The following is a 23,687-nucleotide window of genomic DNA, read 5'->3' as shown; positions in this document are numbered from 1 at the left end:
GCATGTGTGAGGCCTTAGGCGAATCTGGTAGTCTAACTCTTAGCAGTACTTGCATTTGACAGTGTTGGTGAAGATGAAAAAAATCAAGATAAATAGCCCAGAAAAATAAGTTTCGCATCATTTCCCATTAACATCAAAACAGAACTTTTTAAAATCAGTGCTCTTTGAAAGGAATGTCAGTGTCGTGAGCTGACATTGCTCTTTTGAGCAGTCAAAAGCTACAGAATAACAGGTCCCAGTTATTAGTCTGGCTGCTACATTTTGCACCACCTCCAGTTTCTGAACTGTCTTCAAGGGCATCCCAATGTAGACTGCCTTGCACTGATCTGATTTAGAAATTGCCAGAGCATAGATTACTGAAGCCAGGCTATCCCTGTCCAGGTAGGGGGTGCAGCTGGGCCATCAGCCAAAGCTAGAAGAAATTACTCCAAGTCACCAATGCCATCTGAGCCTCAAGTGACAAAGATGGATCAAGGAGCACCCCCACGCTACAAACTTGCTACTTTAGGAGGAATATAACCCCATCTAGAACAGGATGAAAACTTCTCATCCAGTCAAAGAAATCACCCAAACTTGAAACGTCATCCTTACAAAAGAACACTGCCCTATCCAAAACAGTTTGAACTCAGGCATGTAGGTTGTACAGTAAAAGCTCTGAGTTGTCAGGACTGAGTCACAGTTTCTTCATTCACATTCTGGGCTTCACTATATCCAAGCAGCTGTGGAAGACTTCCACAGCATAAATTGTAAAGAAGAGAAAGATCTGGGTATTGAAATCATCTGCCTAAAGTGTAGATGACTTTCTTTAGCTTCATTTAGATGCTGAAAAGAACAGAGGGGGAAGTAGTGGCTTAAGAAACTCCATAGACCAATAGCCAAACAATGTCCTTCAACAGAACTTCCTGTGAGTATTCAGCCAAATAGGGCAGGAAACACCACAAAATAGTGTTCCTGAGTCTGTCTCAATCAGTGATGACAGATGCTGCTGTGAGATTTACGAAACTTACATGTACACATTCCCCATGTCCAGTTCATAGTTACCCAGTAAAGCTCTTTCTTTCCCAGACCAAGCCTACAACCTGGTTGGCAATACTTCATATAGTACCCAATGTGACACCTGTTCTAAATGTGTAGCAGAACCTGGTGGAAGAATTCTGAAGCATCTGTAGGCCGATGATCACCTTGTTGAATATTCGTTCATGTTTTTTTTTAAACTCAAGTTAAAAAAGAACTAGCATACTATAGAAAAGTTTGGGTTGGATTCTTTACTTCTGATGCACTTGTTTTATTCATGAAGTGAATTCTTTGGTATAGCAGTCCATCTAGAGCTGTGATATGAAGCAGCAGGCATGGCCCATTCTGCTAGTTCAGCACTCTGCATCATCCTGCTGCATGTGTGGATCAGGTCTGAATGAGAGGAATTAAACAGTTCTGCACTTTCTATCCATAAATTCTCCTAAGTAAGCCACAGTGAGCTACCATGATTATTTTAGTGTTTCACTTGGAGAGATGAGTGTGCAGCAGGTGATTGTGTTATGTAGGACTGGACACAATTTGAAAAGCTGTGATTGTTTGTTTGTTTGTCTTTTACAGGAAGATAGCAAACAGGCACAGTTCTTGGCGTTGGCTGTGGTATATTTTATCTCTGTTCTCATGGTTTCAAAATATAGAGATATTCTGGAACCTCAGGATGAACGGAGGCGGCCACAGTCCATTCAGTCACCCAAGGCCACCACCACAACAGGTTAGTAACTTAAGTTGTAATACCTACTGAATATTGGGAGTCCTTCCAAATAAACATTCATCGGTTCCTACTGTCACTTGCTTCCATGGCTGATACAAGTTTTTATTTTTAGTTTAGTTCTCTTCAAAGTAATATATGTAAAAATTCTGAAGCTATTACAGTCACAGGTTTTATGATTTAATGAGTTTTATTAGTTTTAATGAGAACCAGCAGAGATGTACACATAATGAAATGTATGGTTATTTTTAAAAGTCCAAGTTCAAAACATATACTAGATTTAGTCTACTACATTGAACATTGATATTAGAAACCACCTCTAATTACTACTGTTAAATACTGTGTTAGTTTACTAGCCCTGAGGGATACTTGAGAGCAAGCATGCAAAATTTATTTTTTGATGATTCTTCTCCTCCCCACTAGAACATTAATTTTTAATATTTTTGTTGGCTCTTCTCATGTGTAACTAAATAGGTAAAAAGCCATCTTAGTAGCAATTCTTCAATTAGAAATTGAAGTTCAACATTAGAACCTTAGAAATAGTTCAATATTTTATATATACTTTGGTGTAAGAGAATTCTCTTTTTGGTGGAGAAAATGTGAAAGATTGTTAACAAAAATGCATATTAGTGGAACATTTCAGCCACAATTGGATAATGAAAGGCTGATAATATGATATTAAGTATTGCTGCTTCAATATAAAATACTAATCACATTTTGAGGAATACAACAAAACCGTTCTCTGGTCAGTTGAAACTATGGGCAGTATCCTAACTGCTCATCTTCTAGCATGATGAAGTATTATGCTTTCATGAAGTACCTGAAAATGAGCCCAATTTCCAGAATGAGCATGTTTCCAGAATGGGGCAGGTCACCGAAGGGAGCTCAAATGCCCTTCCCACTTACAGAAATGAAAGTGGGCACTTATTTTCAAAGTTTATTTTTCAAACCATGTTTATCTTGTTACATGAGTGGTTGGCTCTGCTTGTGCAGGAGAATGAGGGAAAATGCAGCTGCTATACTGCCCTGTTTCATGGAGAGGCACATCCTGGAATGATCCAGCCTTTGGCGTGCAGCTGTGCATACAAATGAATGCTAGGTGGCAGGATCCTTTATTTGTTTGTTGGTTTGTTTGTTTGTTTGTTTGTTCCTTCCTTCATTCATTTATGGCATTTCTAGCTCAATGCTGAGTTTGATTAGCTCAACGCTGTCAGAATGGTGTATGGAATAGGGTATGGCATTGTATGTGTAGCTGGGTAGATGGTATTGCAGAATCACTACTTAGCTCCTTTTTTTTGGACTGGCTGTATGTCTCCTTCCAAGGCCTGGTAGTGTCCTAATGAGGACTCGATGGCCTGCATCCCATCATACGTGTGTTGATAAATATTTCCGCCGTGTTGCAGGATGTCCCCTGACCCTATTGGTGTGGCTACCTCATTTGATTCTGAATAAATGTGCTTAGGATCAAGCTGTAGTCTACAGTAGTGTAGTTACTGTTCCTAGCTATAGTAACTCTCTACTATTAATTGACATTTGTCAGAAAAAAAATAACTCAGTATATTTTCTTTTTTTTAATAAGTTTTATTTGAAATTATAATCCTAAAAAACAAAAAGAAAACTACAAACAGCATCCATCATCAAAAACATTGAGCCTGCTGGGTCAGCCCCCACACCCTTCTTTTTATTTATTTAATTTATTTATAAAGCTTCTATGCCGCCCCATTTGCCGAAGCCTCGGGGTGGCTCACAACAATAAATAAATAATAACAATATAAAAACAATATAATTGGAGACGTCCTGGCCAAAGATGTAAAATAAATAATGTTAGCGATTAAAATGATGTTTAAATAAAAGGGTCTTCGCCTGGAGCCAAAAAACAAATAACGACGGTGCCAGGCGGACCTCTCTGGGGAGCGCATTCCATAGATTGGGCGCCACCTCAGAGAATGCCCTCCTCCGAGTACTTACCCTCCTAATATCCTTCACGGAGGGTTCCTGGAGAAGGGCCTCTCCCGCTGATTTCAAGGGAGAGGCCCTTCTTTTTCCATTTATAACTTAAAAACATATTTAAATCTATGCCAAGTCCCGTTTCTCTAGCCAAAAATAAAAGGAGTCCCAAGTTTGATAGAAGTAACTCAGTATATTGTCTTGAATACAGTACCTAAAAGAAGAAGAAAAAGTGGAGTTTGACCTCTTTAAAGTAACCTTCTAATTTCCTACTGTTTTGTTTCTCTTTCAAGATGTAGAAAGCCCACCTGCGGCTATTACCACTGCAACTCCTGTATCTGCTGAAGAGTCAGAAAGTATGGTGTCCATGCAAAGAAGAGATTCAGGTATCGAGGAGGAAGTGCATTCTGGATTTGAGCGTAATTCTGAGACCATCGCAGAAGCAGAAGAACAGTGTGTCAGTGCAGGTCCCGATGCAATCAGTGAAGTACTATGCACACTTTCTTCAGAAGTTAATAAATCTCAGGAAAATAGAAATGAACTACAGAGTGAGACAGACAATAAAACTTCATCCTCTGTGCCAGCTGCAAAAAATGTCAATGTAAAAGAAATCCTACGAAGCTTGGTCAGTGCTCCTGCAGAGGGAGCCACACTGGATCCTGCCGTTCTCCCACCAGCTTTTCTTGGAGTACTTGGAGATGGTGCTACTGAACAATCTGTACAGTTTCGGTCCTTTGACAGGTGAGTAATTTTAAATTTTGATTTTCCTTAAATATAAAATGTGGCATAATACAGGGCTAAAAAAGGAGCCTGATTTGGTGGTGGCAGAATATAGTGTTTCCCAAATAGACTTGTTGTTATGAGCTGACAATTTGTCTCTAACTTACAGTGATTGTATGAAAGAATGCTCTCCAAATTGACCTGTCCCTGACAGCCCTGCTCAACTGCAGTTTCCTTTATGGAGTCCATCCATGCCATATTCAGCAGTCTTCTTATGTATTCAAGCTTTCCATAGCATTATTGTCTTCTCCAGTGTATCTTGTCTTCTCCTTATGTGGCCAAAGTACAGTAGCCTCGGTTTCATCGTTTTTGCTTTCAGGAAAGTTCTGATGATCTAGGATCCACTTGCTTTTCTTTCTGTCAGTTCAATCCACAACTTTCCTTTAGCATCATGTTTCAAATGCTACAATTTTCTTCCTGTCAGATTTCTTCATTGTCCACCTTTCATACCCATACACAGTGATCAGGAATACAGTAGTGTAGTTGATTTTGGCCTCGCTCTCCAGTGAAATGTTCTTACATCTGATGCTTTTCTCTACTTCCTTCACTGCTGCCTTTCCAAAACTTAGTCTTCTTGTAATTGCTTGCTACAGTTTCCACTTGAATTGATTGAGTGAAGGTTTGCAAAATCTTTCACAATTTCAATTTCTTTACTGTTGTCTTTGAAATTCTGTAATTCTTCTATAGTCAAGATTTTTGTTTTCTTAATGTTCTGCTGTGAGGGATGCAGGTGGTGCAGTGGTTTAAACCGCTGTGCTGCTGGGCTGGTTGATCGAAAGGTTGCCAGTTCGAATCTGCACAACTGAGTGAGTTCCTGTTGCTCCATCCCAGCTCCTGCCAACCTTGCAGTTCGAAAGCATGCAAATGCAAGTAGATAAAAAGGTACCACTTTGGTGGGCAGGTAACAGCATTCTGTGCACTTTGGTGTTTAGTCATGCCGGCCACATGACCACGGAGACTGTCTGCAGACAAACGCTGGCTCCCTTGGCTAGGCAACAGAAATGAGCATTGCCCCCTAGAGTCAGGCATGACTGGACTTAACATCAAGGTTAAACATTTACCTTAACCTTTAATGTTCTGCTGTAGTCCTGATTTGTGCTTTCTTCTTTTACCAGGAGTTTTTTCATTTCTTTTCTGCTTCCTCTTAGTAATATGCCATCATCTGCATATCTTACATTATTGGTATGTCATCTGCCAATTTTGCAGCTTTCTGTATGATACAATCTGTGTACACATTGAAAAGACTGAAAAAAATAACCATTATGTTTCTCCATGTTCTGTCCTAACAGTTGCTTCTTGTCTTCATCAGTACAATCAAGTGCTGAGGCACACCTATATTGTTCAGAACCATCCATTGCTGCTTCTGATTCACAACAGTCAAAAGCTGTGCTGTAGTCTATAGAGCACAGACTGATCTGATTTTCTTTGGCATATTCCAGCAGTGGACAGATATATGCAGCCTGATGTCCAGTGTCTCTTCCTTTTCAGGATCAGCTTGAACATCAGGCATTTCTTTCTCCATATAGAGTAAAATTCTTTGTTGCAGCAACTTGAGCATCACTTTACTTGCATGAAAAATTAGTGCAGTTGTCCTGTGGTTGCTGCACTCTTTTGCATGTCCTTTCTTAGGGATTGGAATGTATATTGAATGTTTCTAGTCTGTGGATCATTTTTTGTCTTACATATTTTTGGCATAGTTTTGTTAGGATCTAGACAAATTCAGTTTCTGAGGTTTGGAATCATCATAGGATTCCTCTTCAAATCTGTCATTCTTTCATATCTTCTGTATAGCTCTTCTGTATGTTGTTTCCATGTTTTCCTTTTACTGCTGGTTAGATATTATGTTTCCCGTTTAGTCTTTTAGCATATCTAATCTAGATTTGAATTTCCCTTAATGTGTTGGATCTTCTGAAAGAAGACTCTTGTCTCTCCTCTTTTGTTGTTCTCATCTATGTCTTTGAACTGGATGCTGTAATGGTTCTTTTCACCTCTATGTAATAGTCACTGAACACTGCATTCAAGATTCCGACCCTATTTCTGTCACTTTTGCTTTTGATTCCCCCCTGTTCTATGTGTATTTCTTCTGTCATCCATCAAGGTTATGTTTTTCTTTTTGCTACAGGAATTGTATTTTGACCTTTTTCCCTAATATTGTCTCTGGGTTAATTCCTCAGTTCCTCTGGTTCACAATCACTTGAGTTCAGCAATACAAATTTGTTCTTTATGTGGACTTCCAATTCCTCAGCGATGCTATTCAAATTGTATTTTGGCATTTAGGGATAGAGGAGTTTTGTTTGGCTGCTAGTTGTGTGCAGTATAGTGGATTAATTATTGTCCCTCATTGTGAGAGTTATGGTTGACTTCCATGCCCAAAGGGGTTGAAACACACAGGAATGTGAAACTGAGTGTAATTTCAGTTGTAGGGAAGCATTGCAAGAACAGAAGTCTAACACCAAAAGTTTTCTTGCCTGTTACATGGGGGAAGAGGGTGTTGTCAGACACAATTCTACCTTCAGTGTGACCAAGACTGGCTTAGTCAAGGTGGTATTATTCACTTCTGGTGTTCCCACAAAAATGGAAATACTGCAATTTTCATCTGGATTAATTGCAGAATTGGTGTGGTATACCATAATCTAAGACATAGTGGTTCTTCCTTCTTACTTCCAATGTTTATCTTTGCTCTTTCTGTATACGAAAATCTGTGCTGTGGTAAAATGCCATATGCTTGAGGGATCTATATCCAACTTATTTAAAAAGGCAGTTTTTCAAAGTAAAAATTACACAGTGGTTTGGTTCTGGTGTTCGTTCTACAGGGAACACTCCCTGATCAGAGTTCTGCTTGGAGGCAGAGCAGGCTGATTTTCATTGGTTGACCACCTTTGTACAGACCCAGAGCCAATTCCTGCATAGTACTTCAGCCCTTAAAGCAGATTATCAGGGGGCTGCAGAAAAAAATTGGTGAGAATTGGTTTCTTCCTTGTCCAGTTAGAGGAAATGTTCCTCTGGATCAAAATAATTGCCATAGATGGAATGCGTACTTACAGTTACTGAAAGCAAAGTGGATCTAAATGAGTAAAAACAGCATATACAGCATATAAAAGGCACACTTTCATGTTTTCAGAGGGTGATAATAGTGAGTCAGGAAGGATGTATCTGAAGACTTGTGCTGTGGCACATCCCTCCAATCCAGTATAATAATTCTGTACCATACACTACCATATGCCTTACCTTGAACTGTGTGTGTTCCATCTCATAATGTGTACCCTGCAGTAAGCATCTGCAATATGGAGAAGGGCCCCAGCTTCCTCGCAGTAAAGCATTCCCAGCTAGGCAGTTCAGATTTGGAATGTGAGATTAATGAGGTAGAAGGGGAGGAGTTGGCAGGTGACTCTGCAGACTCAAGGTTAATAAGCAAGATTAGTCAGGCAGCAATGGAAAACTAAACAGTTTTGGACATGAGGTAGAGAATAGTGAACTCCTGAAGTGGCATTTAGACCATATGGATAGCCCAGTTAAGTAACATCAAGTATTCCTACTGTTTATCTCACCAACAGCATGAACCATCCTGAGGGTGTAACCCGGACTCTGGGGAAAGGGAGGAGGGGACCATTCGAGTTTGGAATCAGCTCTTCATATGGGCAGAAGCTTTCTCCCACAGATCAGAGGGATCATACTCTGATTTATGCAACTTGTTAACAGCTCTTATAGCAAATGCCCTGTATCATAATACAACCTGTTAAGCCCCCATGATGCAATGTAATTTGTAGGGTTTTTGTTTTGATCTTCTGGAAAGGAAAAAAAAAAAGTCACAACATGTGTTCACGATACATGGCGCTGACTTCCACATACTTGTATATCGTTCCTGAGCCTAAAGCCTACACCAATAAGTACATCAAATAGGCTTAATTGAGGAAGTAGCATAGGCCATATGAGTGTAATCTGAAAAATGAATGTTGCATTGGTTTTTATATAGAATTCAAGAAAGAAAAAATATGAATCATTTGGCTGAAAATCTATGGTTGATTGTTTTACATTTCCATCTTACTTTTACACAAGCTTAAAGCCAGCTACTGTTAAGATGAATTTTAATATTGTGGTTAGACTTGCACTTGTCCATGTGATACATATCTGACATTTGTTTGCTTAGGAATTAAATGTCCAAATATTAAGCAGGATGGTGAATGCAGTCAAACATGAGCTACATCTATGTGTGAATTCTTATGCTTGAAAATGTGAAAAGCTAAGAATGACCCAGTCTATTTTTTAAAGTGATCCAACCTTCATATTGTAATTTTGTGAAAAGAGCATGTTTTCTTTCAGGTGACATCTAAAAGTCTGCTGTAGTTCTGAGGGTGAGGGTGGGTGGAATAGGTTATGACCTCTTATTCAGGAAACTGGAGCTACATTCAAAAAGAGGTTTTTATCTCCAGGGACACACCAAGATACTAACATTACAGTGGGAAACTTTGGACAAGCAGACTTCAGGATGCTCTCTGGAACTTAGTGTGTCTGGTTTATATTTAATGTATTGTCTGGTGCAAAACACAAAGCCCAGTGAGTTAATGTTTTTCATTTTTTGGGCTGGGGAGCAGAGTGGGGGGGAAGACACCTTGTTAAAAGTTTTTCCCATGTAGTAGTTTTACAGCAAGTATCTATGGGAATTTCAAAGCATCTCTCTGATCCTGCATTTATCTCAGGAATGCTGTGTCAGAAATCAAAACGCTCCTCATATCTTAAGGATTATCAACTTTCCAGCCATAGCTGGAGAGTATACAGTAACAGCTATGTGAGTGAAACCTTGCTGAAAGTCTGCCAGCTTGTGGGTTTTGCAAACCATAAGGTGTGTGTGTTCATTCCCATGCCAAAATTACTCTTTTATCTTATGTGAAGATCCAATCTGGTGATTAGTGGGTGCCAGGGATTTATCTTGATAAAAGTTCAAGGCCTGGTCTGGCTCTTTCATTAAGCCAGTAGAGACACTGAATTAGCAGTCTATTTGCAGCGTTTGTCCTTTCTAACCTTTCAGGAACAAAATACTTTTTTGTTAGTGCAAAAATGCTGCCAGTTAGCTTAACTGTCCTGATGAATAAAGCGATTCTGTTAAATTAAATTAATAGAACCAATAACTTACTGTGACTATTACAAAGAGTAATGAACAATCATGTTGATATTTTCAGTCCTTTTAAAAATGGAAGATTAGAAGAATTTACAATATTAACCTGGCAATGAAAGCTACTATTGTTAATGTTATTTTTAATTTTCATGTATTTAAACCATAAAACCCGAAATTTTTAAGGTAAGGATTACATTATTTGTTCCCTTTTTGAAAAGATTGCCTAGTCGGTATGAAATAAAAAATAACATACGTATTAAAGCCAACAGGAAAAGCATACTTAAAACAGAGGATGAACTAAAAACAATTTAAAAGGCTAAGTCAAGAAGCAAAGGCAATGGAGAAGACTCATAGGTTCGAGGGAAGAGAATTCCACAATCTAGGAGTGATGCAGGAGAGTACCATCTCATGTGCCCTTCAAACAGGTTTTGTGAGTGGCTGTATCTTTGGAAGGGCTTCTCCTGCAATCGTAATATCTGACTGGGTTCATAATGAGACAAATAGTCCCCAAAATAACCAAATCTTAAGCCACTTTAGTGTTCAAAGTATAAAATCAAAGTCTCATACCGAGCCAGGAAAAAATTGGCAACCAGTGCAAATATTGTACAGCTTTACATGTACAATATCTGCGTATGGCGCCGTTGTTATTTGTTTTTTGGCGCCAGACTAAGACCTTTAAAACTTATTTTAATTGTTAAATTATTGAGTTAATTAGGATTTTAAAAATTTTAGCCGAGAATGCACCAGGGGTTTTTAAATGTTTTTTTTAATTGTTATATTATTATTATTTATGTATGTTTTTTATGTATTTTTTGTGAGCCGCCCCGAGGCTTTGTTGTGATGGGGGCAGCATAGAAATCTTGTAAATAAAAATAAATAAATAAATAATGTTTTATTTAATTTTTATTATATTAGATGTTTTAACATTTTACTATTTTTATTGTTTTTATCTGTTTTATTGATCGTGTTTAAGTGCTGGTTTCAGCATTTGTAAGCTGCCCAGAGAACCCTCGGGTTATGGGGTCCACACAGAAATAAATAGGAATAGTGTGCTCCCACAAGCATGCCCTATTTGTTGTATTTTACACCAGTTGAAACTTCTAGATGTTCTTCAAAGAGAGCTGCATGTAGAGTGCCTTACAGTAGTAGTTATGGGATAGATAATTGTTGCTGACTGACTGACTTAAGAAAGGCTGGACCTAGAGCACTGAATTTAACTTATCACTTCTACAACTGTAACATCACAGGGTCAAAGAGCACTATGAAGCTACAAAACTCATCTTTCAGGGAGAGTGCCACCACTTCCAGAATAGGCTGCATATCAGTATCCAAGACAGACTTTATAGAGACCAAAATGCCTCTGTCTTCTCTAGATTTAATCTCTACATCTAGTCCAGTATCAAATTGAAATCTCTACATCTAGTCCAGTATCAAATTGAGGCAATGCTCCTTGGGTACTGACTGCTTCCTTGGCAATAGATGAAAGGAGTAATATAGTGGAGTCTTATCAGCAGATTGGTGCCATCTCATGCCCACACTCCCAAAGAACCTCCCATTGGTTTCATGAAAATATTAAACATCCAGGGAACAAGATAGATCCCTGTGAGACATTGTAGACCACAGGCTCTGATGTCAAAGAGAACTAATCTTATCTCATAACTGATAAGAGTTCTTGCTGAGGTACTTCTTCAAAGGCTTTTTTTTTTTTTTGGAAGTCTAGGTAAGCAGGAGCTGAGTAAAGAGGTGATGCCTTTCTTGAGAATATGGGGACTCTGTTACAGTGGAGTCACATAAAACTCCCATTCCCCCTAACTTACTGAATGTGGCTTGTTAATAGCTTAACAGATTTCAAATATATGTTAACATGTTTCAGTGTCTGACCATAAAAGATGTTCAGCAAAAACTTGGAATGTTTGAGTAAGTAGAGTGTTATAATTTCAGTTTTCCTGAAATCTTAGAAGCTGCACAAATTACAGTATTCTCTGAGAGATTCTTTACCTTCAAACAGAGCAGCCCAGCACTGTTAGGCAGAGTATGAGTGGCTGTGAGCTTCATGGATGAGTGGAGGTTATTTCAGCACTCTAACTACTGTATTACACTGGCTCTCTAACCACTGGAATGTTGACCCCATGTTCAGATGTACATTTATTTGGACTTTTGGTCTGCTTTTGTTGACCAGTAGATAATTGCCAGAAAGTTCCATAAATTTCACACACATCCATCTACGTATATAAAAATAGAGAAATAAAAAATAGGGTGCCTGCACGCCACCATGTGGGAAACCTCTATTTGGGCACCAGTGGAAGTGAAAAGTATGCTGAATTGAATAGGCCTTTGGTCCTCTCCATTGGGGCTACTTTTGTGTTCCTAAGTACACTGATATAAGTGTCTTGGCTTGGGGCACGTGGCTGTTGCTTCCATATTTTAGTTTATAATGAACATAATAACCATCCTTATGAGAGCCAGAGTGGTGTGGTGGTTAGCGTACTGGACTTAGGACATCTACATTCTAGTTTTCATTTGGGGATGAAGCTGAGTGGATGACTTTAGGCTAGTCATTCACTCACTCTCAGCCAAACCCAATTCATAGGGTTGTTGTTGTAAGAGGAGCAGTAGAGAAGAATGTAAGCCACCTAATAGCTCCTTGTAAGATGATAGAAGGTAGGATATACAAGCAATGTAAAAGTTTAGTTTAATAATATGGTGCAAGCTGTCTCATCTGTGGTGAATATCCATCCATAGGGTTGGTAAATGTAATATTACAATAAACCATGTTAATAAGCCATTATACAGCATCCATATAGCCTGAAGTCCCTGATCCTGTCTAACCTTGAAGCTAAGCAGGGTCAGGCCTGGTTGAAATGTGGATAGGTAATTTAAATGTAAACCACACAGAGAGCTTCAGCCACAGTATGGAGTATACAGTATAGTATAGCATACAGTATAGCTTTGGTATAGAAATTTAATGCTGGTTTTCTTAACACCATGTGTGTGATGGTTGCATGCCATCCTGATTTTTATTGATACCCTTCCCTAGTGAAGCTTCTTGTTTTGTCAAAACCTGATGAGAGTAGCTTGTTAGGGCGATTAACAAAAACCGCCCAAAATTCAGGGCCTGGTGTAGGATTCTGGAGTAGTTTGTTAACCAACCCAGAAGGTCTCCCTCACTATGTTAAGATGATACAAAAAGATGCAACAGGAGGCTTGAATTAGTAAGTGATCTTGCAAATAAGATAATCATGTTCAGAATGGTTGGTTCATCTAGAATATGGATGGTTTCTTATTACATGATACTGCTAATTCATATTTTGTTGGACTACCTTAAGGGGCTGCTAGTATAACACCCATAGTATTATCTTGTGCACGGAGATTCCCTGGAAAATCTGTTGCAGAAGCTAGAGGTCCATTACTCTTACACGACATAATTTGCTTCGCTATAACGACATTGCTGAATACGGCCCATAGTTTAATGTTAGAATTATCAGTAGGTCTTAAAATGAGGATAAATGGAGAAGGATGTCCTTTTTAATTTAATTTATAAAGTGTTGAAAAGTTTTAATATAATCATACTTGAATTTGGAGCCAATTTTAACTCATTTTATTTAGAAACTGAACAGCTTAATGCTATTAAGGGAATACGTTCAACCTATACTTACAGTATTGTCAACAGAAGATGTCATTAAATGGATTGAATGTTGAAGACTTTTGGCTTATAGTTAACACCAGGTAATTAAAAGGAAGCACTGCTTTGGGAGCACACAATATATCAGCTGTACTCTTTAGCTCATTATCTGGGGTTTTGCATGTTTATGGAGCTAACTTGCAATTAAAAAATGTCTTTAGTGTATGCTTAACTGGGCCTTTTAGGTGTTTGGAGTAAAGCATTACTATTTAATTGAAACTGGTTTGTCATAATGATATGTTAGTAACGTAAAAGATAAATTCTTTTCTCTGATGCCTGAAACATAGGTTATATTCAGTTCTGAGTGTAATGTGATGTATATTAATTAATCCACAAGTTTCATCATTTATTTTGTATGTCATTTCAGCAGTGAGTTAGTAGGAACTAAAGGTTCTAAGAAAGCATAGTTAGACTTATCTAGTTTACCTTCGTATTAAACTTACTAAGTAAGTTCCAATTTAAGTCAATACCTTGAGCAAAATAATCTCTTTATTTGAAACTGCACTATTTCCAGTGATCACTAGTGTATTCTAAAGCAGTGTTTTTGTTTTTGTTTTGGCTTAGTTTTTCTTTGTAACATTTTAAATATCTAAACGCTGGCATACATAGGGTGTATGTCATCCTTATCTATCAAACTGTCGAACCTGTCTGGTCTGCAAAAATCTTACCATTTAGCAAGTTTTAAAAATATATATGTTATCACCCTTAAATGTTTAAACCGTGTTGAATAATGTTTATTTTTCTTTATAGGAGTGTAGTTGTGGCTCCAAAGAAGTCAGTGGCTTCATCTACAGCCACAATTCATGTCCCGACAAATGCTGTCAGTGTGGTTTCTTTGGATTCTGCACAAGCCCCAGATGTCGAGGGAGGATCTCCTGGTAAGTGAAGGAAAATGGAGGCAAGTTGTTGAACTTAAGATGGCAAAAAAGCATGACATAGCTCTTATTTATGACTCAGCTTCTCATGCACTCATCACATCCCACTGAAAAAGCATGCTTTAGATAGGAAATGCCAGAAAGATGTATGTCATATTTGTTTCTGCTCCCAATTTCTTTGTAATATCCAGATTGCCTGTAAGTTTGGTCACTATGCCAAAAAAAGAAGTAATGCTCTTGTTTACAATACTTATAAACAAGCCTAGACAATACAGGCTATTTATCTGGAAAGACCCTTGTGTGAGGAACATAGGAAAGTTCTGGAGTGCTGGATCAGCTTGCAGATCTCCCCTGTATAGGTTACACTTTTGGACAATGAAGTAAGCCACATGAAAATGGAAGCTGAATTTCACTCCTGCTCTGATCATCTTCATGCAAGTAACATGTGAATGTGTTCTGCATGGGAGTATAAAAATTCCCCTTATCCTGAAGAATGAACAAACAAGGAGCCAGTTCAAACATTGCAAGAGAGAATGCAGAAGGCTAAGTTGTTGTTAGTCTCTTCTTCACTGAATTCATTGATACTGGAGCAAAACCTGGGCTGGAAGTTAATTGATTTATTCTTCTATTTTTAACATTGGATGTGATTCTTCAGTGGAAAGCAGGGCATTTTTTGACCTAAAGGAAAGGATTTTAACGTCAACTTCTGTGCATGTTGTGTGTAAAGGATTTAGCCACTTGTTACTTTTTGTTCATTTATCTTCTGTGATCTTGTAGTAAGATTAGAAAAGCGGATCCATGGAGTAACTCCTGGAGGTAATTTTCTAGAGCTGATTGGCAAATAAGAGAGTGACCTGGTTCAGATGACATGACAGCCCATCATAGGTTAATTCATTCTTGAAGGATTGTAGAGGTTCCATCTGTCCTTATGAATATGCAGCTTCTGAGTAGGGGTTGCTGTATCTTGGCATGTTGTGTGAACCAGGCTGCAGAAGATTATTTGAGAATTAACTAACCTGTGGTCTGTTCTCGATCTGTTCTGAGTTTTATTTAATTCCAAAAAACACCTTGGCTGGGTTTACATGATCTGTTCAAGCCATGCCAACTCCTGGCTAGGGGCTGCACACTGCTAATGGCAGGCATGCAGGTTCCTTGAGGGTTAATTAACCCACAGTGGGCTATTGTATTGTCTGAGCTGGCCCACTGTAACTTGGAGCTGCCAGACCCTGAACCTGGGACCGTCAGTGATATTCTGCCACTAAATCATAGTTCCTTAGGATATATTCAAATGGCCCTTACATTGTCACCCCTATTATATTTTATTCTTTTTAAGTCATCACTCAAGTATTCATCTTGATTCCAACCCACAGTACAATCCTGCTGCAAGGACTGGCTGTGGTACTCATACATGCATACACATTCCATGAGCCTAGACTTGAGCTGTAGTTCTGGAGAGGAATAAGCAAGATTAACTAAAGATGACAAACTTGTGAAAAACCAGAGGAAATGTTTTCCACAAGTTTGCCTTCTGTTTTGTTTAAAAACCTATTAATTGGAACTCTGATAGTAGAGCATTAGTGCATTGATCATTTATGCATCCACAATCCAAGTGGTATTCCCAGCAGCATCTTCCCCAGGACCAACTGTGTATCCAGTGCTGGAAAAGTACAATATCCCCACAATAGCAAGGTCAAGATGAGATGCCTGGACTTAGTGTGGCAAATGTGTAATGAATGATAATTTATGACAAAAGTCATAGTTTTGCTGTGGAGCTATGTGGAAGTGTAATGATTTTGTCACAGTGTTGATAGAAAAATGGTGGCGCAGTCACTGATTTTTTTAATGGTGCCTTTCATGCTTTGTAGGTTTTTATAGAAAAATAATGGAACCTTTCTGTGTGTATGTTATAAAAGCCAATTTGAGAATGCAGTACAGTTTACCAAAATCTGATTTCATGTGGCATGCAAAAGATGTTTGTTTTGTGCAGATATTTATATTTATTGGTTTAAACATTCACTTTTAGGAGCCCTTAGAAACCTGGCACTGGAGCATTTCAGTACTTGAATGAGATCAGTACTTAACTATACATTTCTTTTAAAAAGAAATCTGATGTTTTTGAACCTTGCTAGATTCTATTAGGGAAGAAGGAATAAAACCTTTCTAGTAGCTGTGGCTTGTCATTAAATTGCACAGTAGGTATCACTTTTCTTTGCATATGTACATTCAAAGACATGCAAGTGTTTTTGGGAGCACCACTTCCTTTTAAGGACAGTTTATTGCTAGAGACATTATTTGTTTAGACCCTTGGGGACCTTGAATAAACAATAAGCTTTCACTAGGAAGGTGCTAGACAGATGATCTATTTGCATTTTCTTTTATGTCCTTGCGAATGTCTGTAAAACTGTCAGTTTGAAGGAGCCAGTTTATCAGTGAAAGGATAAGAGAGATAAGTCACTTTGGTTCCACATGTTTGAAGTAGCTACTGCACTTACTTGCATGTGTGCTTTAGATGAAAACATGCTTCTGAAATGTCTCTTTTTCTCAATACACAAAAGTCATTCCTTAAATGAAAGCTCAGTTGGAAACTACATTTCATGCATTTATCCAAAGAGCGTTTACATGAAATAGTGCTGTGAAGTTACTTACAAAGTAACACATAACTGACATTCCTGTGCTTTGACATTTTTAAGCTATATTGGTTGCCTGAAAGAAATCTGTTATTTCGAATTACAGTTTCTGAAGAGGTTGAGGCTATGGACCTCTTGCAGGATTTTGTGCTACTGGAGTGCTTTGGGAATACTTTTCTCAAGGAATACAATTTCTAAAGTGTTGTATCAGTCTGAGGGACAGTTTAGTAGAGAATTGTGATCTGGAGACAGCATAGTATTCTCACAGAAAAACAATCTGTGCTGTGGATTTTCAGTTTTGCGTGGTGCTTTCTATGTATTTGGCTTAATTTGTATCTTACGTACCACAGACAGTTTCTTTACATCATCCAACTAGTTAAACCAATGCTTGAGATAACTAGCATTCCAATATTTGTTATTTATTACATTTTTAAGCTACCTAATGATTCAAGTTCTTTGGGTAGTATAAAGGTTTCCCCATGACATCAAAGTCCAGTCACATCTTACTCTACCGGGGTGTGCTCATTTCCGTTTCCTAGCCGAGGGAGCCAGCGTTTGTTCGTGTACAGTCTCCGTGGTCATGTGGCCAGCATGACTAAACACCGAGGTGCATGGAATGCTGTTACCTTCCCACCGAAGTGGTACCTTTTTATCTACTTGCACTTGTATGCTTTCAAACTGCAAGGTTGGCAGGAGCTGGGACGAAGCGATGGAGCTCACCCCATTGTGTGGATTTGAACTGTCGACCTTTTGATCAACCAGCCCAGCACCTCAGCAGTTTAAACCACTGCGCCACCTACATCCCAAATAAGAACAAGGAATGACCCAGATGGGACTCAAACCCACAATCCCCAACTCCGGAGGCTGATGCCTTATCCATTAGGCCACTGGGTAGTGTACAGTACATTAAAAGCATGAAATACAAAGGGCAAAACAAGGAATAAAACAACATATAATAAAACCAAGATAAAGCCAGCAGTATAAAGTAAAAATATGACACATAATACCAAAGTAAATCGAGTAGGGAAATAAAACTGCAGTGAAAGGTTCTTAAAATGCATGAGAGAATAAAAAGGACGTCTCCTAGATTGAAAAGAGCACAAGGCACCAAGCAAGCCTCTTTGAGGAGGACCTGGTACATACAGGATGCTGCCACTGGATAATTCTTCTTTGAATTGGGCTTAAAAACAAAGTGGCAACTAGAGCAAATAACAAGGTACTGACACAATATGGCCAAATCAGTCAGGCTTAGTTATAGTCCGAGAGCTCTACTTTGGACTAACTGGGCTATTTGGACAATTTTCAAAAATAGCCCCATATGCAATATACTGAAATAATCTGAACAGAAGGTTAACAACATGAATTGGCTATTTCTAACCAAGTTGGATTGTCATATGTATATCAGTTTAATCTGATAAAAGGTTCTTTGAGACACCAGCCTCTAGTGACAATGATGAATGTAAGAGCACTCCAGAACTGTGAATATGCTCCTTTAGTGGAGTGAAGTGCTCTCCAGAACAGGTTGAACATCACCTAGCCAGACAGAGGAACCATCCATAACAAGTCTCTCCATCTTGTCTGGGTTGAGCCTCAGTTTATTGGCCCCCATCCAGTCCATTACTCTGCCCAAGCTCTTGTCAAAACATCAACTACCTAATCTATATTAGAGGAAAAGGAGAGGTAGAACATACATGTGGCACTTAAGCCCATACATCTTTAGGTAACTTTTCTCCTTGTTTCATGTAGGTGTTGAAATATAAAGTAGAGCCCCACAGAATCCCATAGCATAAATCTTATGGATCGTTTCACTAACATTCAATAACAGTCATTTCACAATATCACCATGATGCAGTCATTGGTTATGTTACTAGGGGATCTAGTAGGATATGCGACTACTGGATATTACTACGAATGTGTCACATTGTTGCTTATAGTCAGCTGAAATAGGAAAGGTAACAGAAGCAGGTAACAGGAACAGACCTTTTTATTTAAACAATATTTTAATTGTTAACTGTTGTTTTTATTTATTGGTTTTATGATACAGCCGAGATGCTCCGAATTTTTAATGTTTATTCTATGTTTGTTTTATCCTGCTTTGTAAGCCACCCCGAGGCTTTCTGCAATGGGGGCAGCATAAAAATGTTATAAATAAATAAAATAATAAATAAAGCAGCATGTGCTGCAGTCATAACACTTAGTTTTAGCTGGAAGTAGTACAACTTTCCTACAATGAATTGAGTTTTCCAGGTAGTTAGAATAACCAGAAACCATGTTGCTTATTTAAAAAGTTGAAAAACAAGAGCTGATATCTCAAATAGTTTTAATATTGTTCCTTTAAAGTTACAACTTACCACATGGGGTTTGTTGTGGTTGTGTTCTGTCAGGTTGTCTTTGATTTATGTCAGCCCCATGAGCGAAAGCTCTCCAAAATGTCGTGTCCATGGTAGCTCCACTCAGTTCTTCTAAGTTTAAGGCTGTAGCTTCCTTTATGGATTCAATCCATTTCAGGTTTGGTAAGAACTGAAAAGCAAAAAGTCCTCTATCCCACAATAAAACAGATTTGTGTTGGTTTACCTAAGTGTTGTAATGTCTATCTTTTATGAATTTAAAAGTATGTAAAAAATAAGGGTCGATATTTTAAGTCATGCACCAACATTCCAGGCAGAGCTATATCGAAATGGTCACAAACTGAAAGACTCAGTTCTGCATTTTTGTGTTGTATATTGCTTTGAATACTGGATTCTGTAACTGACTGTATGTCAAGAAAGTTGACACTGAAAAGTTGGTGAATTTAATGTATACTAAGCAGTTATATCCAGTATGGTGTAAGCTTTGTGTTTTAGTATTTATTTTAGTATCCAGTAGTGTTGCTGTGCAATAGAGACAGTCCCCAAGTTACAAACTACTTGTACTTAGTTTAAAATACTTAAATTGTTTTTAAATTGTACTTTAATTGTTTTTAAATGGCTGTAAGCTGTTCTGAGATATTTATATATGGGATGACATACAAAAGTTTTAAATAAATAAACAAACAAATGCTTAAGAACGAACTGATATAAAGCCCAATAATAATAATAAAAAATACTGCAGGAACTCGTCATCACCATAGAGATAGAAGAAGGAAAAGGGTAGAGAAGGAGGGTCTCCAAAGCATCACCAGAGGGAGGGAGGAAGGGAGGGAGGGAACAGAGGGAGACCTCTGAAACATGCCTTCCTGCTCTTCCTAGCCAGAGAGGAAAATCTCTCCAGCATTTCCTTGCTGCAAAGAGGAAGCACTAATACGTTGAGGTGGGAAGGTGGCTAGAGATATTCATGGTTTTTCCACTTTCATGGGGGTCCTGCACCCAACCCCTGTTAATGTGGAGAACCTACTATATATGATCCAACTTACATACAATTTTGACTTGAAGATGAATTTCCTTTTTCTCAGGAGTGGAACTTGTTTGTAACCTGGGGACTGCTTGTAAATCCATCTTTGTAAATTCATATTCTGTTTTTGTTGACATGTGTTCTGTATTTTATTCATTAATATCAGTTCTCTGAAACAATGCCAGTATGATCCATGTGTCTGTCTTGAACTTGGGCCTGACTGTGCACTGGCTTGGAAAAATCTATGCAAGACACTGCATGGATTCACAAATCTTGCTAAGTTATCCTGCAAATTAGTGTCAGTCACTTGTTCGCTGAACAACCCAGAATATGCATGACTGTCAAGGTTACTGCAAGTTGTTCTCACTTTGTTTCTCCTCCACCATGTATCCATCTCTGACATGTGTCCCAGTGCCCTTCATAGCAGAACCCATTTTGTCTTCTTCTCTTCACTCCAACTGTTATGCCTTTTCATTCTTTGCCAGGGGCTGGGGAAGTGTATTTTTTATTTCCCACTTTTTGCCTTCAAAAAGTGCAAGTAGACTTGTGCGTTCTTTTCTACCACTGAAAATTGAACTGAAAAAACACATGGGTTGTTTTGGTCAGTCCATCCCAAGCACTCAGTTCTGATAAGCTTTGTCTTGTCTGGTCAATTTTCTTGTTTGTTTCAGCCATCAAAGGGAGGACAAGGTAGGAAGCAGGATTTTTTCCTCACACTTGCCAAGTGGTCACATAGCCATTCCAGGCAGCCCATGATATAGCTGCTGGGTTAAAGTGGCACAACAACCCTTTATGATCAAGGGCAACCTTAGAAGAAGTAATGGGTCTTCTGAGTGACTTGTTCATGGAAAAATAAGCCACCCTGCAAGAATCATGCCAGGGTTGGACAGCATGACAACCCACTATGGCTGTTTACCCATGGCGGGCTATCATACTACATGAACCAGATCACTATATTTCAACATTAATTCCCCATGTTTAAAATGGGTATACTTTTCTACTTGCTCATTGCATTTCATTGCATGGATGCTTGAAATTTAGTGATAGTGACAGGCAGTACTACTTGTTGGGAAACCTGGTAAACCAAAATTTCGGGAACCGGTACCCGCTGAGAGCAAAAGAAAACATAGCAGTTAGAAATGCTAGGTGGACGTTTTGTTTCCTACCTACCCCTTGTTGAAAAATGGAAGTATTCAATCTGGATAGTTGCAGGTCTAAATAGAATTTGACGCTTTTCCAGTTTAAAGCTTTAGCAGCCTTTCATCTCATTATGTGCTGTACCATCTCCAAATCCTATCATCTGATACCTGTCAACAGTATTTGTGTAGAGGAAAAAGGGTTAAGATTGCAGGTGTACTCTTTATGTGAAGAATGCTTTTCTTAATCATTGTGTATGGAGATGGTGGTATGGAATAGTCAGTTTTTATCATTCCTACCTCCCACAACCATGCCATACTTTAGCATCTTTAGTAATGGTTCTTCAATTTTTGGTGAAATGAATCAACCAACGTGAGAAAAGGTAACAGCCTGAACATTATCTAGGGTTTCAATTTTATCTTGTTAGGACAGGATTAATATGGACCAGGCACACTTCTGATGATAAAAGTGTCTATGCTGGACAGTGTAACACAAATATAAGGCACACTTGTATCAACACAAAGTGCTACCCCTTGCTTTGTTTGGATTCTGTAATCCAATGCATTCAAAAAATAAAAATGAATCTCTTAAACAGAGAATAGAGAAAAGGACTAATAAATACAAAACTAAGCAATTTAGCTTTTATGGTTGTGGTTTTTATTTTGAAATACACATATGCACACAAATAACAACCATAGTATGGGTTTCCATTGTTTGCTTGTTAACCAAACTATAGATGATAACCTGCAAGGCGTGCATGCACACCCATATGATTGAATTTTCCCAAAGCAGCCTTGTATCTCTGCCAAATGTAATCTGGTATGAACTTTAGCTATTACCATTAAGAAGTAGCAACTCTTTTCAAAATCTTTGGGCAGTATCCAAATTGCCACTAGCATAGGTCTGACCTGCCGCTTGTTCTCTTGCTTCTTGTAGCTGGACATCGAAACCAAGGAGGGAATATGCTTCTGGTCCCAGGCTATTGTGAACACTTCTCTGATGAAGGGTCACATCCTGCTTCTATTTAAAGAGGCAGTGATCAAGTTTCTCCTGAAGAAGGCTAGTCTGGACCCAGAAGATGTTAACTATAGGGCTGTAGCCAACACTCCCTTCTTGGTTAATGTGCTTGAGCAGGTGCTGGCTGGACAGCTCCCGGCCTTCTTGGAGGAAACAGACCATCTTAGAAACATAGAAACAGAGTGAGTCAGAAGGGGCCTCACGGGCCATCTAGTCTGACCTCCGGATCCAGCCGGTTCCGCTCACGACATACCCACCTTTTGAAAAATCTTGATCCTTTTCAGTCCAGATTTAGGCCTGGGTATGGGACAGAGACTGCCTTGGTCACCCTGTGGGATGACCTTTGCTGGGAGAAAGACAGGGGGTGTATGTTTCTATTCTCCTAGACCTTTCAGTGACTTTTGATAACATTGACCATGGTATCCTCCTGAATAGACTGGCCAGATTAGGAGTAGGAGTCACTACTTTGCAGTAGTACTGCTTATACCTGGCTGGCCAATTCCAGATGGAATCTCTGAGGGATAGTACCTTGACCCCATGGCAGTTATGCCATAGTGTGCCTCAGGGTTCCATCCTATCCTCCACACTGTGTAATATCTACATGAAACCACTGGAAGAGGTCATCAGGAGGTTTGGGCTGAAGTGACACCAGTATGCTGATGACCTCTTGTTTATATTTGATCAAGGTGAGGCAGTTTTGACTCTGAACTAGTGTCTGTCTGGGTTGATGGGCTGGGTGAGGGCCAACAAATTGAAACTTAATTCAGACAAGACTGAGGTGCTATTAATAGGCAGAATCTCAGTCCAGTAGGAAGATATCTGCCCTGTCCTGGATGGGGTTGCACTCCCCCTGCAGGACAGAGTGTAGAGTTCTCGTGTACTAGACCCAGAACTCTCCCTGGAATACCAGGTGGTGTCTGTGGCCAGGAACACCGTTTATCAGCTATGGTTGATGCATCAACTGTGCCTCTATCCATATGAGCAGCTGAGCAGCATTTAACAGTGGTGATACATGCACCGGTAACCTCACGTTTAGATTACTGTAATGCGCTGCACCTGAGGTTGCCTAGTTGCTTTGCTCTAGGGCAAAGATTTTCAACCTTTCCACAGCTGGGGACCAGCAAAAATAGGGAAACCACCTTGGAGACCACTGAGGCAGAAACAAAAAGCACTCTACACATAATACAGTATTCTCTGTAATAAGTGTCCAATACCAGAAAAAGAAAATTCTCCAAAACAACCAGAAACCTAGCAACAAAAAATGCCAACAAAAGAACAAACTACCAATATCAGTATTAAAAGACACTTGCTCCTTGGGAGGAAAGCTATGGCAAATCTAGACAGCATACTAAAAAGCAGAGACAACACCCTGCCAACAAAAGTGTGTATAGTCAAGGCT

The 23,687-nt window shown here is 38.9% G+C and overlaps 1 protein-coding gene across 12 annotated transcripts in view; it reads left to right on the top strand.

Moving 5' to 3' along the window:
* The window catches only part of LRBA (LPS responsive beige-like anchor protein), a 435,651-nt gene that overhangs the window by 131,313 nt on the left and 280,651 nt on the right, over positions 1-23,687 (top strand). For all 12 annotated transcript variants that reach the window (XM_044430947.1, XM_044430950.1, XM_044430949.1 and 9 more), the window contains 3 exons: positions 1,594-1,744; positions 3,982-4,429; positions 14,014-14,141. In XM_044430947.1, coding sequence (XP_044286882.1) covers positions 1,594-1,744; positions 3,982-4,429; positions 14,014-14,141 — 727 coding nt within the window. The remainder of the gene's footprint in view (positions 1-1,593; positions 1,745-3,981; positions 4,430-14,013; positions 14,142-23,687) is intronic.

Source organism: Varanus komodoensis, unplaced genomic scaffold, assembly GCF_004798865.1.
Source record: "Varanus komodoensis strain SLA01 unplaced genomic scaffold, ASM479886v1 scaffold21, whole genome shotgun sequence".
In the NCBI taxonomy this organism is placed as follows: Eukaryota; Metazoa; Chordata; class Lepidosauria; order Squamata; family Varanidae; genus Varanus; species Varanus komodoensis.
Note: the sequence above shows the minus strand (reverse complement) of the source record. Positions and strands in the feature narration are given on the sequence as shown.